At 39.8% G+C, this 13273-nt stretch overlaps 1 protein-coding gene across 3 annotated transcripts in view; it reads right to left on the bottom strand.

Moving 5' to 3' along the window:
* LOC132856605 (uncharacterized) overlaps nucleotides 1–13273 on the bottom strand; it is a 75261-nt gene continuing 61988 nt past the window's right edge. For all 3 annotated transcript variants that reach the window (XM_060886235.1, XM_060886234.1, XM_060886236.1), the window contains one exon: nucleotides 1–12760. In XM_060886235.1, the coding sequence (XP_060742218.1) occupies nucleotides 1160–12577 (11418 nt within the window). In that variant the 5' untranslated portion in view covers nucleotides 12578–12760 and the 3' untranslated portion in view covers nucleotides 1–1159. The remainder of the gene's footprint in view (nucleotides 12761–13273) is intronic.

The following is a 13273-nucleotide window of genomic DNA, read 5'->3' as shown; positions in this document are numbered from 1 at the left end:
AAGACTGCAGATTTTTAATAACCAACTTTATATGAGGCATTTTGTGAACCACTTATAAGCCTTTGCTAGGCTTAGCAATTCCCTTTTCTCATTCTCTTCATCTGTTGCACATTATTAAAATAGAACTTTGACATTATGCATTGCACCAAAGATAATCTACCTACAATATAATACAATATAAGATACATATAAACAAGATAAAGCACCTTTTGTGTTCTAGTAAATAATAGTAATTATAATAAAACATTTGGATGACATCTAGCTAACTGATTGTGGATTTGGTATGTAGTAACATCAGTGCATGAGAGGAATTCCTAATAAGGGGTTCATGCGCAAGAGTTTTCCTTGTTAGCACCTGAGTTCATCAAATCAAACAGATATTAAAGTGAATTTAGTCACAGAAAAGGATTTTCCAATGCCCTTTTTTGAGGAGACCAAATTAAAACTTTGCCAAATCAACCCTTTTTTTTTTGCACAGTATTTTTCTCATTTCCTCAAGAAACTATAGAGTACCAGCAAGAATGATTTGATGAATGTATCCGCTACATGTTCCCTTCAGTTAGAGGACAATTGTGTTCACATTACAATAAAAATCAAAATAATATAGCACCAAGTATGTTTATACAAAAGCTAATACATTGAATGTCACTGCAATACAGTAAGGTAAGAGAGTATGAAAGCGTAATTCTATGAAGCGTACAAAAAAGGCACATTGATGTTGTTCAGAAAAGAAATATCATTTGGTACTGTTACAAAAAAAATAAAATGAAATAAACCCCATCTACAACACATGGTGAATGTCATGCATAATTGGAAAAAGTCAGTTAACTTTCAAGTACTGTTTTTTTTTCAATTATTTTCTTTTTTTCATGAAAAACAGACTCTGTAACTTAATGTTCAAGGTAGAGAAAATAAAGTTATTTGTAAAAGTTGGCTGGCAAACCAGCTAGTTCATTTCATATTTATAAACTTTATCACATGTCCTCACCATCACATGAAAACATTTACAAGAAGATACAAGGCAATAAAGTGACTAATTATAAAATAAAAAAAATCAATTCTTAGAGGAGGGGCATACAATCTCATTCTCATAAAAAAAATAATGTCTTGATCAACTAGTGGATAGCGTAGTTCCCTCCTCCTTAGTAGCATCATATTCTCAGTTAATGGATTCAGAAGTGTCCTTCCTTAATGGAATCTTAAAACCAGTGAGTCTTTGGCCAAATAGCTTGCTAAGGAGGCTGTTATGTGACTCTGCAGTATGATAAGATTGTGTCTCTACAGACTTGACCCCAAGCTTGGGTCGGGATTTGTTAAATGAATTGCTCAGAGAGGTTACTGACACCTTAGAGGTGGCAGAATGGATGGCTCTACCAGGTACACCTTTTTTCCCTCTGCAATCCCAATTCATATGACGGACAAGCTCTTCTTTCTTGGGTGAAAAATTGTCAGAACCTCTCTTTGGTTGTAAGTCCAGAGATCCTGTTTTGTGCTTTGAGACAATTTTGTTACTGGTCATTTCATCCTTTACTGATGTGAGCACAGGATAGTCTACAGAGATGTCACCTTTCCGTTGACCAGCCACTCTCTCACATTTGTTAGACCGAAATTTCTTTTTGACTTTTGGGTCAATTCCAAGATTCTCACGTGTAACAGTAGATGTTGTCCTTGGCAAACTTGGTAATGTCTTGAGATCTTTCCTTTTTTTCAGTTTCACACAGTCCTCAGCTGTTAAAGTGCTGAGGGAAATCCTGGTATGATTTACACCTGCAGCATCTGTAACTCCAATGCCAGACTTTGTACTATTGTCAGGGCATTGCTTAATGCTTTCCTCTGCCTTAATCAATGTTCTTTCTTTAGCCAGGACACACATTGGCTGGCCATTATTGTTTATGACTTGTTCATTTTTATTCCCAGTAGATTCATTTACTTGGTTCTGCCTCAGCTGATTTGTCTCATTGGATAGTGATGGAAGTCTGATAATATTAGTACTGTAATCCTCTTTAGGCAAAAGGTCTTCTGTTTGATGGCTTTTCATGATTTTACTTGTTTGATTATGAAATTGCAAACTGCACAGAGCTGAATTGGTGTCCTTTTCATCTGCATTTAACAAAGCGGTGCATTCTTTTATCTTGTTATCAGGGACATTACTCTCATTTGAAAATGGTAATTTTGATGTGGTCTGAGTTGCTCCACAGTCATCCTCAACTTTAACATCACAGATCTCAGTCAGGGAAACCTTATAATGTGTACCAACCTCTTTGGTACCTGTGTCTGGAATGTCATGTGCATGTGTCATGTGCAAGTCTTCGTTATCTTCTTCCTTGGCCATTTTCTTTTTGTTAAGGGTGTTTTCAGTAGAAGTCATTTGGGACTGATGCTGCTCCAGTTTTTCCAGATCCCCAGAAAGATCTTCTACCACGTCCTCAATTTTTACACTTGTATTATTTGTGTCAGTAGGCTGTTTGTCTTCATCAGTGCTGTCACATGAGCTGTCCATTACTGGTTTCAGATCCTGTATGTCTGTACTTTGTTTTAAGCGTACGGATGTAATGCTGGTAATGTTCAAATTGTCTTCTTGAGAATTCGCATGCAGTATCTTCCTCCTCTTATTTGCTGGCATATCAAAATCATCCTCTTTGAACTTGCAGGGTCTCATCACTCCCCTAAACTTAAATATCTTGCTACCACCTGCCAGGTGTTTCTCCATATGACGATCAAACTGTTCTTTCTTAGAGAAAGTGTAGTTGCAGGTACTGCAGATGAAGGACTTCTTAATTACATGCATAACATCAGCACAAAGTTCACATGTATACAGGGTAGTGTGCTTTGAATCGAGTTCATCCACCTCCTCATGTTCACTTTTTAGGTGATCTTTAAGCTCTTTTGCTTGCTGATATGAGACTGGACATTTATGACACATGAAAATCTTTTGCAAATTGTGGACCACCAAGTGTCGCTGAAGCTTAAATGGTTTTGGAAACTGCTTGCCACAATGGTGACAGTCCCTTGAGGGATCTTTGCAGTTGGGATGCATTTCAATGGTTTTTGGGGTAGTGTCTGATTTGGGCAGAACTTCAAGGGGAGTAAATATACTATGTTTGCTTCCTCCTCCAGCACTTACTACTTTGCTCTTTATTGTTTCAGGCTCACATGTGTCTGAGGATTTTTGCTCTACTCCAGAAACATCTGTCGAAGCTTTCCTCTCCTCCTTAGATAATTTCGCATTCTCCCCTTTCAAAGACTTTTTTGACTGATGTTGCATGATTGAAGAGATGAAGTTCTTCACAGCATTTTCCTGCATGAAGCAGCCTGGCATGTCCAGCAAGGAACTTTGAGACTGACCCTTTCGTGCAAACTGTGTGGCATGTTCACGCAGGTGTTCATTGTACATCCACACATCCGATATTTCCTTCAAGCACATGCCACAAGTCCAGACACCTGCTTTATTTTTGACATGCTTCTCCCTCAGATGGTCTCGAAGTTGCTCACGAGAGCTAAATTTGCGCTGGACGCACATATAACATGTTGGAGGAGGTGAAGGATTGTGAGAAAGCTTGTGGAAGTCCAACTCCCCTAATGTGAGGAACCATGTGAAACACACTTTGCATTTGTACTGCTTGTCCTTGGACTTCAGTCCAGTCTCAATTCGTTTTCTATTCCGGCATTCTGTGGGTTTCTTGGGTGATTTCTTGGGCACAGTGGCCTCAACCACAGACATATCTCTTTCAGACTCAATAATTGTCATTTCAGGGAGCTGAAATGTAGTGTTAAACTTCTGAATGTCAATGCTTGGGTACTGAGGCAAATTATCTTGAACACAGACCAACTGCAGAGGGCAAGGCTCATCAGATTTACAGTTTGCCTTGGCATCTGACCCTGCATCTGTATTTTTGTCCTCAGATCCATTTAAGTTCACTGTAGGTTTTAGAATGGCATCTTCTGTATGGCATAAAAAGTCACTAATTCTAGCCTCTTGAGTGTCTACATGTCCAACTTGATGATCTGTTGTGACATCTTTTGGAAAAGTTTTCTGAGGAGAACTTTTGAGTGTGCTCTTATGGCACATCTCAAGCATTTTAGCATCATCGAGTGATATAGTTTCATATTCACAATGTTCTTCCAGACTGCTAGCAAATACATTGTCTGTTTTATTCATACACTCTTCATTGTTAGCAGAAAATGTGTTTGAGCCAGTATAGTCAGAAACTAAGCTCAGTATTTGTTTCTGCTTTTTGTTACTTTTACCGTAAACACGTGGACACTTTTTCCTTTTCATTTCATCATTCCTTGGGAATAATTGGGAGAATGTGTTTTCATCATCAAAGAGATCTTTGAGGTCAGTGCCCAGGCCACTAGGGCTTATTGGTGGATCTTTATAACCCTCAGACTGGGACGCGCTTTCATCTGTGGGATAACTCATTGTCTCACTTTTAATTGCAACTGAAGGATCCTCACATGGATCACAGATTTCTTTAAGGCCAAGATATTCCCCAGAAATGGAATCATTTGCCTGTCCATTATTTTCTAAAGCATTTAGGCTTGCACAAATCTCTGGCTTTGCTGTTGTATTGTCTCCTTCAGATGCATGGTGGTACATGTCAGGGCACTTGGGCAAAGCTGTTATCTCTTGCTTTTCTATGCACTGAATGTCTTCTGTGACATTTACTTCTTGATAATTGGGACTGTTAGCTGTACTCAGTTTTTCACTTGACCTGGGATATTCTGGTTGTGTCATTGTAGGAAAATCAGGGGAAATGGCCTGTAATATGTCTGTTTTAAGAATACTGAGCAATTCGTCTGGGAAAGGGTCCTTCTTTACTAATTTGTGAATGAACCCTTCATTGGTGACATCCATGCTCTTGCTTCTTTTAACTTTATTTTTCTTTGCCTTCTCAATTACTGGAGGCATGTCCTCTTTGTCATTACCCATTGTACTTTGTGAAACAAGTAATTCTTTTTCCTTGACTTCAAATACTGAATTTAGAGCCGCTAAATTGCAATGTGTTTCAGGTGTTGCATCAGAGCTGGGATTCAGCAACACCACTGGATCAAGGATCCGCATGCTATCTTCCAGCTCCTTATCTACTGGATGTGGCACAAAGCTTTGGCTGTTTTGCACTGTTATTACTTCAGTTTTAACAGTGTGTTTCATGGCTTTGTGTCGTTTAAGTCCTGGTAGAGTTCGGAAATACATCATGCATATTTCACATTGAAATTTCCCTTGAACTGCATTCTGTGTGCCACCTTTTTTCGGCAAGGTCTTTACTTCTGACAGCTTTGTACACTGTCCCATGATTGACTTTGTCATACTTATGGATCCTGATGGTAATTGCTCTTTAAGATTTGGTGTTTCTTGAACACTGGACATAACAGGGTTCTGAGTCAATGCATCAAGCTTGAAAGTTATCTTACCTTCCACATTCTCAGCATCTGACTTCCTCAGAAGATTGATGTTTAAGTCCATGTAATCAATAGAATCAAGAGGAACATGACAGGTGTTTATATTATCTTGGTGTTGTTTTGAGAGTTGTTCTGTATCATCTGACGCTCTATGTTCCGCAAGGTGATTATTGGTGGGTGAAATACAGCAGTACTTAATATCATTTGGGTTTGTAGCGTCATGAAAATTTGGCATGTCTAGTTTGACCAAGTGATCATAGGTAGTTAATTCAAGCTCATTTTGAACATGTATTGGACTGAGTCGACAATTTGATGACATCTGTGTGTTGAGAGTCAGTGCACAAGCATTGAGGTTGAGGCTGTCCTTAGGGCTTGACTTAATGTTCGACTGAACATCAATACTTTTATTCAAAATGTCAGAACTTAGGCTGCAGGTATTGAAATGTGTTTCACTATAATTCATTGGGCTTAATTTAAATTCATACAGTGGGTCTTTGCTTTGGGTAACATCCAATATTTCTGATTTCTCATTTGCCTCGTAAAAAGCTTGCTTGGAGATACTGTCCACAGCTAACATTGTTGTAGGGCTAGATATTTTGCCTTCTGCTGTTTCTGCAAAGTTCAGATTGGAAGTAAAAGAATGATTTATCTCTGTAGCTGTTTTTGATGAATCACACGTGTGTAGTGACCTAGCAATATCCACATCAGCAGAACTCTTAAAAGTTAGTGTCTCGTCAATCAAAGTAGGATTAATTATATTAATATTGGTCCAACAAGATGAACTCTTTGTTGGAACATATGGGGAACCCAGTGGTGATGGAATAATTGGTGGTATAGGTTCTAGTTTTGGATCGTCATTCCCATTGATGTGTGCATTCTCGTCACATAAATTGTGTGCATCAGAAAATGGCATTCTCAATGTGGCTGCACAGCTCTGATCCACTTTGTCCATTTGTGATTGCTTGTGAGGGCTCTCTGTATCTGTGTCATCTCTTGACTTGCCATCTTCACTATGAGGAGACTTAATGCTCTCAAGGACTGGAGCATTATCTGGCATTTCATTATCTCTTGCTCTCTCCACTTTGTCAATTTCAGTTTTATCAGCTTGTGCACAAAGATTGACTGATGGAGATTCCAGCATGGCATTGCAATCTTTGGTAGCATTTGTTTCTATGAACATCTCTTCTGCTTGGCTGCTTACTTGTTTGAGGGCCTTTTTGCTTTCATCTTTTACCACATCTGGTAATGTTGTTGAGGCATTTGGATTGCTGGGAGACTCCTCTGAAAAAAAATCTTTGGTTCTTTTGGACTTCTGAACTTCTGGCTCAGTATTAACTTTCCCTGTCTCTACTGGTGGTTCACAAGTTTTATGATTAAATAAAACAGGTGGAAACTTTGATTCTTCAGATTTGTTGATTGAAATACAAGTGCTTGCAGGGTGTAGCTCGTTTACCTGTGTGTCCTTGTCATGCAGCCTGACATCATTACTCTCAATATTTGAGTCACAAAGAGCATCTGCTATAAGCTTGGATGGCTCCTTCAATGTTTTATTCAAATCTGAAGAGCAGGCAGTAAGTTCTGTCACAGCACATCTAGAGTCCACTTTTTCAGACTCATTTGGGAACCCAGTCTTTTCATCATCATCTTTTTCCTGCTCTTTGCTGCATTCTATTTGCTGAATAGATGACTGAGCTGATTCCAGCCCTGATGACAAAGAATCTGAAATCACTTCTAGGCTTTTCTTGAGGTTTTCTGTGTATATTTCTTGTTCAATCATCTCTTCTGATTTGTTCGTAGCACTGCTGTCAGATTTTTCATCATTGTTTAGTTCCACTGGTTTCTCTGTGGACAGGATATTTAGTTCTGCACCTCCCTTTACATCTAAGGTTTCATGAATTGGAATGTCTGTCACTGTCGAGTGTGTCGGGGTGTGGAGGCACTGTTGTCCACCCATTAAAACAAACTGAACTGGACTGGACCATGGCAGGTCAGGTTCAGAGAAAAGTTCTGAGTGTGAGTCTGTTGGTGCTGCAAGTCCTAAGCTTTCTGTTGTGCAAACCACCTTCATGCTACTCTGATCACTCTCAGTTTCATTATCATCCAGTCTTAATGGTGAAAACTTACTCATAGTCAAGTGTTTTGGTGGCTCATTGTCAAGTGGAGAAGGACTACTGAGCTTAGCTGACTGAAGCTGGCTCTCAAGTTCTGTCACAATTCTCTTTATCTCAAGCTCATCGTCAGAGAGGCAACCATTGAGATTTGGATGATAGTCCATTATTTTCTCTGTCAGTGTGAAAGGAACTGGATTAAAACAGGTCTTTTTATCATTTGCTATGTCTGAATCCTCTTGTGCAATAACATCTGGTAGTTCAGGAGTCACATCAACCATCAAGCTCCAATCTCTCTGCTCTAATAATGGTGAGAAGGATGATTCAAACAACTCTTTCTTGTCAGCTGCAGTCTCCATTGGACTGAAGCCTTCTTTGTTTAGTTGAATATCTGGGTACAGGTTGTTGTCAAATCCACCAACTGTGAGGTCACCAAACATTGATGTTGTATCAAATGAAAGGGGTGATTTTATAAGACTCTGTTCATGTTCTAATGTATAAGGCATAAGACAGGTTCTGTCTTTCTGTGGAAGTGCATTATTAAGTTTAGCAGAAGATAAACATTCTTCATCCATGATTGAACTGCAAAGTGATTGTTGCTCAGTGAATAAGTCACTCTGATCAGTCTTTTCAGTTTCTTTGATTTCAGAAATATCATTCCTAAAGTTCTCAAAGGAAGCTGGTGAGGATGCTGAATCTTGGTACGACTCTTTGTTCTTATGTAATGTTTTTCCATTTGATGAAGCATGATCTCTTTTGATTTCATTTTTAGTCTTTACTGAATTTATTGTTATGCCAGTCCTTCTGAGATGCATGCTGGCCTGTTTATAATCTTTGTAGTCTTTGCCGAGTGGTGTGGCCTCTTCTGTGTTTGCAGCAATTCGCAGTTCAGAGCCATAGTGGTCCGTTTTTTCCTCTACCTCTAATCTGGTAGTTTTGAATCTTGCAAGGCTGACAGTACTTTTAGTCAAGGTGTGCTCTGATGCAGTCTCTTCTGTGGTACTGATGACATTTGAACATTTTGATGTAGTAAAACTGTCTTTGAGTTCAGAGAGTAGAATCTTATCAGTGCTATAATGTTTTGTGTTTTTGGTGAAGGTCAAAGCTAATGATGTGCTTGACTCTTTTAGTATTCTTTGTGGAGATCTGTCCTGATCAAAAGAATCATGGTCTTTTTTCCTTATCTCCACTCTTTTTTCACAGTCTGAATCTGTGCGATCAATGCTTTTAGGGCTACTGAGGCTTTCACTAGAGACACTTACAGACGTGCTGAGTTCACTGCTGGTTGAAGATCTGCTGCTTCGCCTTCGCACCCTCTGATGGCCAGAGATTTCATTTATTGAGGGTGGAGGGACAGTTCCAACTTTCTTCAATTCAAAGCTCTCTATCTTGTCTTGCTTCCATGGACTTTCCCTGTTCTTGTCTGCTCTTATTCTTCCTTTACATTCTTTTGTATATGTGTACTTGCAACGGATGCTCTGACTAAGGCGCCCCTGGCCAGATATCTTCACAGGCTCACAGTCCTCATCTGAATCAGAGATGTAATCATACTCCCTGAACGTAGGATTCTGTACTGTGGGTGTCACCCTTTCCATCACAAGTGAGAACTGCATGTTTTTAGTGCCTTTTACATTGAGCTTATGAAGCTTATTTTTCTGCTGAACTATTTTGTGAATGAGCTCCTTACTCCAACTCCCTCCACTAATCCTTTTTCTTTTCCTCTCCTTTACTATTGGCTTCTGAGGTGTGGGACTTCTAGTGGCAGATGGGGATTGAGGAGCAGGTGTTTTGCCTGAAGGGGTGATGCTTTGCAACGTTTTGAGTCCACCTCTTTCTGAAAACTTTCTGGACAAGAGAAACCTCGGACCAAGCTCAATTTCATCTGCTGTCTTATCTGATTTTTGTGTCTCTTTAACCCACTCTTTACACATGTTAGATTCCTCCAAAGTGGATTCCCTCTTCACAAGAGAGGTCTCCTCTCTGGTACCTTCTATATGTGCATCTGAATCCCGGATATTTTCTTTGTAGGTAACATCAGCATGTTTGCTTTCAGCAGTGAGGCAGTCAAAGTCAGCATCAAAAGTATACTTTTGCTGTGTTAATGATTTTTCACTGGATGTGAATTCATGCTTACGCCGACTCTCTAGCATCACAGAGTCCTTGGTTTTTAGAGATTGTCTACTAGATGAGCATTTTGTAGTGGTGATCTCATCATCTGCAAATGCATCAATAAAGCTACTATCAATTTCTGCATTGTCTGACTGATACCCAAGGCCATTCAATGCCTCAGTAATGAGACTATCCAACTTAGCATCTTCCATCTCTAAGTCAGGAAGTGGTGCAGATGGCAGCATGAGTTTCATAGGATCATCTTTTGCATCAACTTTGGCTACACTGTCAGGCATTATCTCCCCATTCTTGTTAAGCCCTAGCAGGGACATCTGTAAATCAGATGAACTTCGTGACATGGCAAAATTGGTACCAGATGAAATAGCCTTTGTGTGATCTGCATGAAATTTCCTTGTATCTTCCACTTTCTGGATATCTTTGAAGTCATTTTGTGCAAATGTATGCTGTCCACAGTATTGCTTATGGTCAAGAAAAGAAGCCAGGTTATTAAAATTCTGATCGCACTGCTTGCAAGTGAGAAGTACATCCAGTTGGTCAAGGTTTGCTGTGGCTAAAGAACTAGCCAATAGCTGATGAGTTGAATATGGTGGTGGTGGACGCTGCTCCATTCCATAGCTGTTCAAGCCACCTTTCCCACTTTCCACATTAGATTTTCCGTGTCTGATATTTGAAGAAAAACTGACAATATTCTCTTTGGATTTTTCTTGGTTGTACTGCAGGCTTTGGGAAACATCTGAATGGTATTGATGCTGGTTAGAACTCAGGTTGTCTAGTGATGCCTTACATTTTGCCTGATTATAAAACTGAATTGGAGATGCCTTCTGGCTGTCATCAGAGCTGCTGCTGGCAGGGCTAGTAGAGTCTGGTGAATGAGAAGAACATGTGCTGCTGGTCATTTGGTTTTGCATGGGTGAGTGGGAGGGTGAATCATACGGGGACACCATCATTAGATCCATAGATGGACCATGTAATGTGGGATAACTGGGGGTTCTTGGTGTGGACCCATGCACTGCATGATTTACAGCAAAGTATACTGACTTGTTTTTGGCATCTCCAACTTGGTTTTGGCTTGATTCCAGTTTATTTGTAAATTGACATGGTGATATTGTATTACACCCCTGCTTGACACTGTCTTGCCTGATTTTTGAATAAGCTTCACTGGGTTTATTGTTGGGAAATTTGTTAGAGTTTCTCTGTGTGCAATTTTTTTGAGACTTACTATCCTCTTTCCAGTCAGAGGGAGTTATCAAAAAAGCCATTTGCTGATTGCTAAGTTGCCTGGAAAGCTCAATCCTGTTTTGGTTTGGCATGGCTGCAGTAAGCCGGATCTGTTGCCAGGGCATGCGGCTGTTAATTGCTACATTTTGTCTTTGCTCAAGGGGAGGTTGGCACTGAAATGTGTACGGGGTGGAGTTCTGATCTAAAGGTAATGTGAAGGCTTTGTTGGGTCCTTCCCATGGTTGTACTACCCTATTGTTTTTGTCAAGTGGTGCTGAGCCCACATGAATGATATTTGTTGGAGAACTGTAATTCTTTTTCGAAAAGTGTATTTGGGGACCTTGACTCTGTGCAATATTTCTGATGTGTTGTACACTGCCTTGAACATGAATTCTCTGAGTAGATGTACTGTTTTGTGAATGACAGCCTCTTTTGTTCTCTGCAGTAGCACCTGTATCCCTAGAGTCTACTGGGCAATAATTTTCTGACGTGTCAGATAAAGCACACTTTTTCTTTTCTGGTTGTTGATTGTTTGGTTCTTTGCTATCACCATTACTAAGACCATCTCCTATGTTTCTTGTGCAATGTACCGATGATGGAATAGCATGGGGAGTCTGCACATACTGGGAAGGTTTGGAGTGTACAGAATATTGCCTGTCCTCTGAATGTTCATAACTAAGTTTTGTATTGCTTTGCACAACCTTATGTTCCTCCCCAGAAGACTGAAAAGAAAACGAGTTTTGAATCATTTGGCTAGAACCCAAAGATGCTTCTATTAAATCTTGTGGCTGTGGGTTCTGGTCACAGGGAAACGAATCTGCATTATCCAGCAATGGATACCCATACTGAAAAGGTAATGGGACAAAGCTATTGGGTTTGTTCACTTCCACAACATTGTTAGACTTTTGTGATGGGACCCCAAAACTAGCATTACTGAAAGCCCTGTCAGGAGACTGCCACATGTCAGCTCCACTCAGCTGAAAGTCAGTGAAAAGCATTTGGTTGACAGGTTGCGTGTTATTGGTCTCCAATGCACCAGGTTGCTGCTGAGGTGCAGTGGTTGCCGGGTGCTGGTGAGAAGAGCCCCCTGCTGGTGAGGTATAGCTTGGAGAAATGAGGTTAGAGCCCTCCTGGAAACAATAGTTGAACTCCTCCTGCTGCAGTTCTGATTCTCGCTCTGGGATATTTGGTACATGAAACCTGTAGCTGCCTGAAACAGGACCACGGCTGGCCTCCAGCTTCTTGGGAGATGAAAGCTTCTGCTGTGGATAGGCTATACCTATTGTGGGATTGGAACGTGAATTGGTAGTACTCAGTCTGCACAGCTGTTGTGGTTTAGCACTGTCTGTTTTTCCTGACTTTTTCCCCTTATCCCGTATACGACTTTTCCCACTGGGAGATTGAGGACTGGCCTTGCCATTAGGCCATGTTCTATCACTGGCAAAGTTCGAACGGCTGTGAAGCGACTTGAAATCTATTTTTCCTGCCTGCTGTGGCCGGATAACAGCTTCACGTTGTTGATTGTTGTCTTTCTCCTTTTCTACAAACTTACTATTATTGTTAGCAGTCTGGGTCTCCACACACACATTCTGAAAGTGCTCAGGGGATCCTTTTGACGATTTCTTGTTGAACTGCACACTTACAAGCTTCTTTTCTTCTTGGTTGTTCTCTGCATCCAGCTCTTTGGTGGCATATGTCCATTTAGCCTCTCCTGCCATGATGCTGATGTGGCTGATTCAGCAGGCTGCTCCTTATCTATGGAGTCTGTGACACAATGACATTTTGCTGTAGTCTGGAACAATCTCCAGTTGCAATGAGCAGCAAGAACAAGATTATATTATCTTCTCTTATCTCCTCATTTCATCAATAAGCAATTGATCATCTGTCATCATCTTGAACCCCTGGAGGGAGAAGAGAGAGAATAAAGAAACGGGATGTCAGGATTGTCAGTTCTCTTTGCACCTACAACATATCGATCCAGAATTTAATTGAAATGAATAAAAATAACGTCATTTTTAAATAAAAAATTTAAATCAATAAAATAAACATTTAATTTAACTATAGCAAAATAAAGATTTATTACCAAAATACTACATGTGTATTCTTTGTCACTTGAACATTTACTTAAAAAAAACTAAGAATGTGGAGCTACAACCATATCTTACCATAAGAGGGCAGTATTATATCAGTTTAAAAAAAATAAAAATAAAAAAATACACCAATCCTACACTTGTCAGTAAACACCGCTATTTAAAATATGCTGCCAGCTATTTTTCAAAAGCTGTTCAAAAAGCTGCCAGTTATTCTTGACCTTATTTGTAATAATTTACTTATACTGACAACTGTGATTTGTATTGTCAGATATCTATTCTGGTGTGAAATGACCCCATAGTTATTTATTTTAAATGTAAACT

This window comes from Tachysurus vachellii, chromosome 14, assembly GCF_030014155.1.
Source record: "Tachysurus vachellii isolate PV-2020 chromosome 14, HZAU_Pvac_v1, whole genome shotgun sequence".
Taxonomy (NCBI): Eukaryota; Metazoa; Chordata; class Actinopteri; order Siluriformes; family Bagridae; genus Tachysurus; species Tachysurus vachellii.
This window is presented reverse-complemented; position numbering and strand designations above follow the sequence as displayed.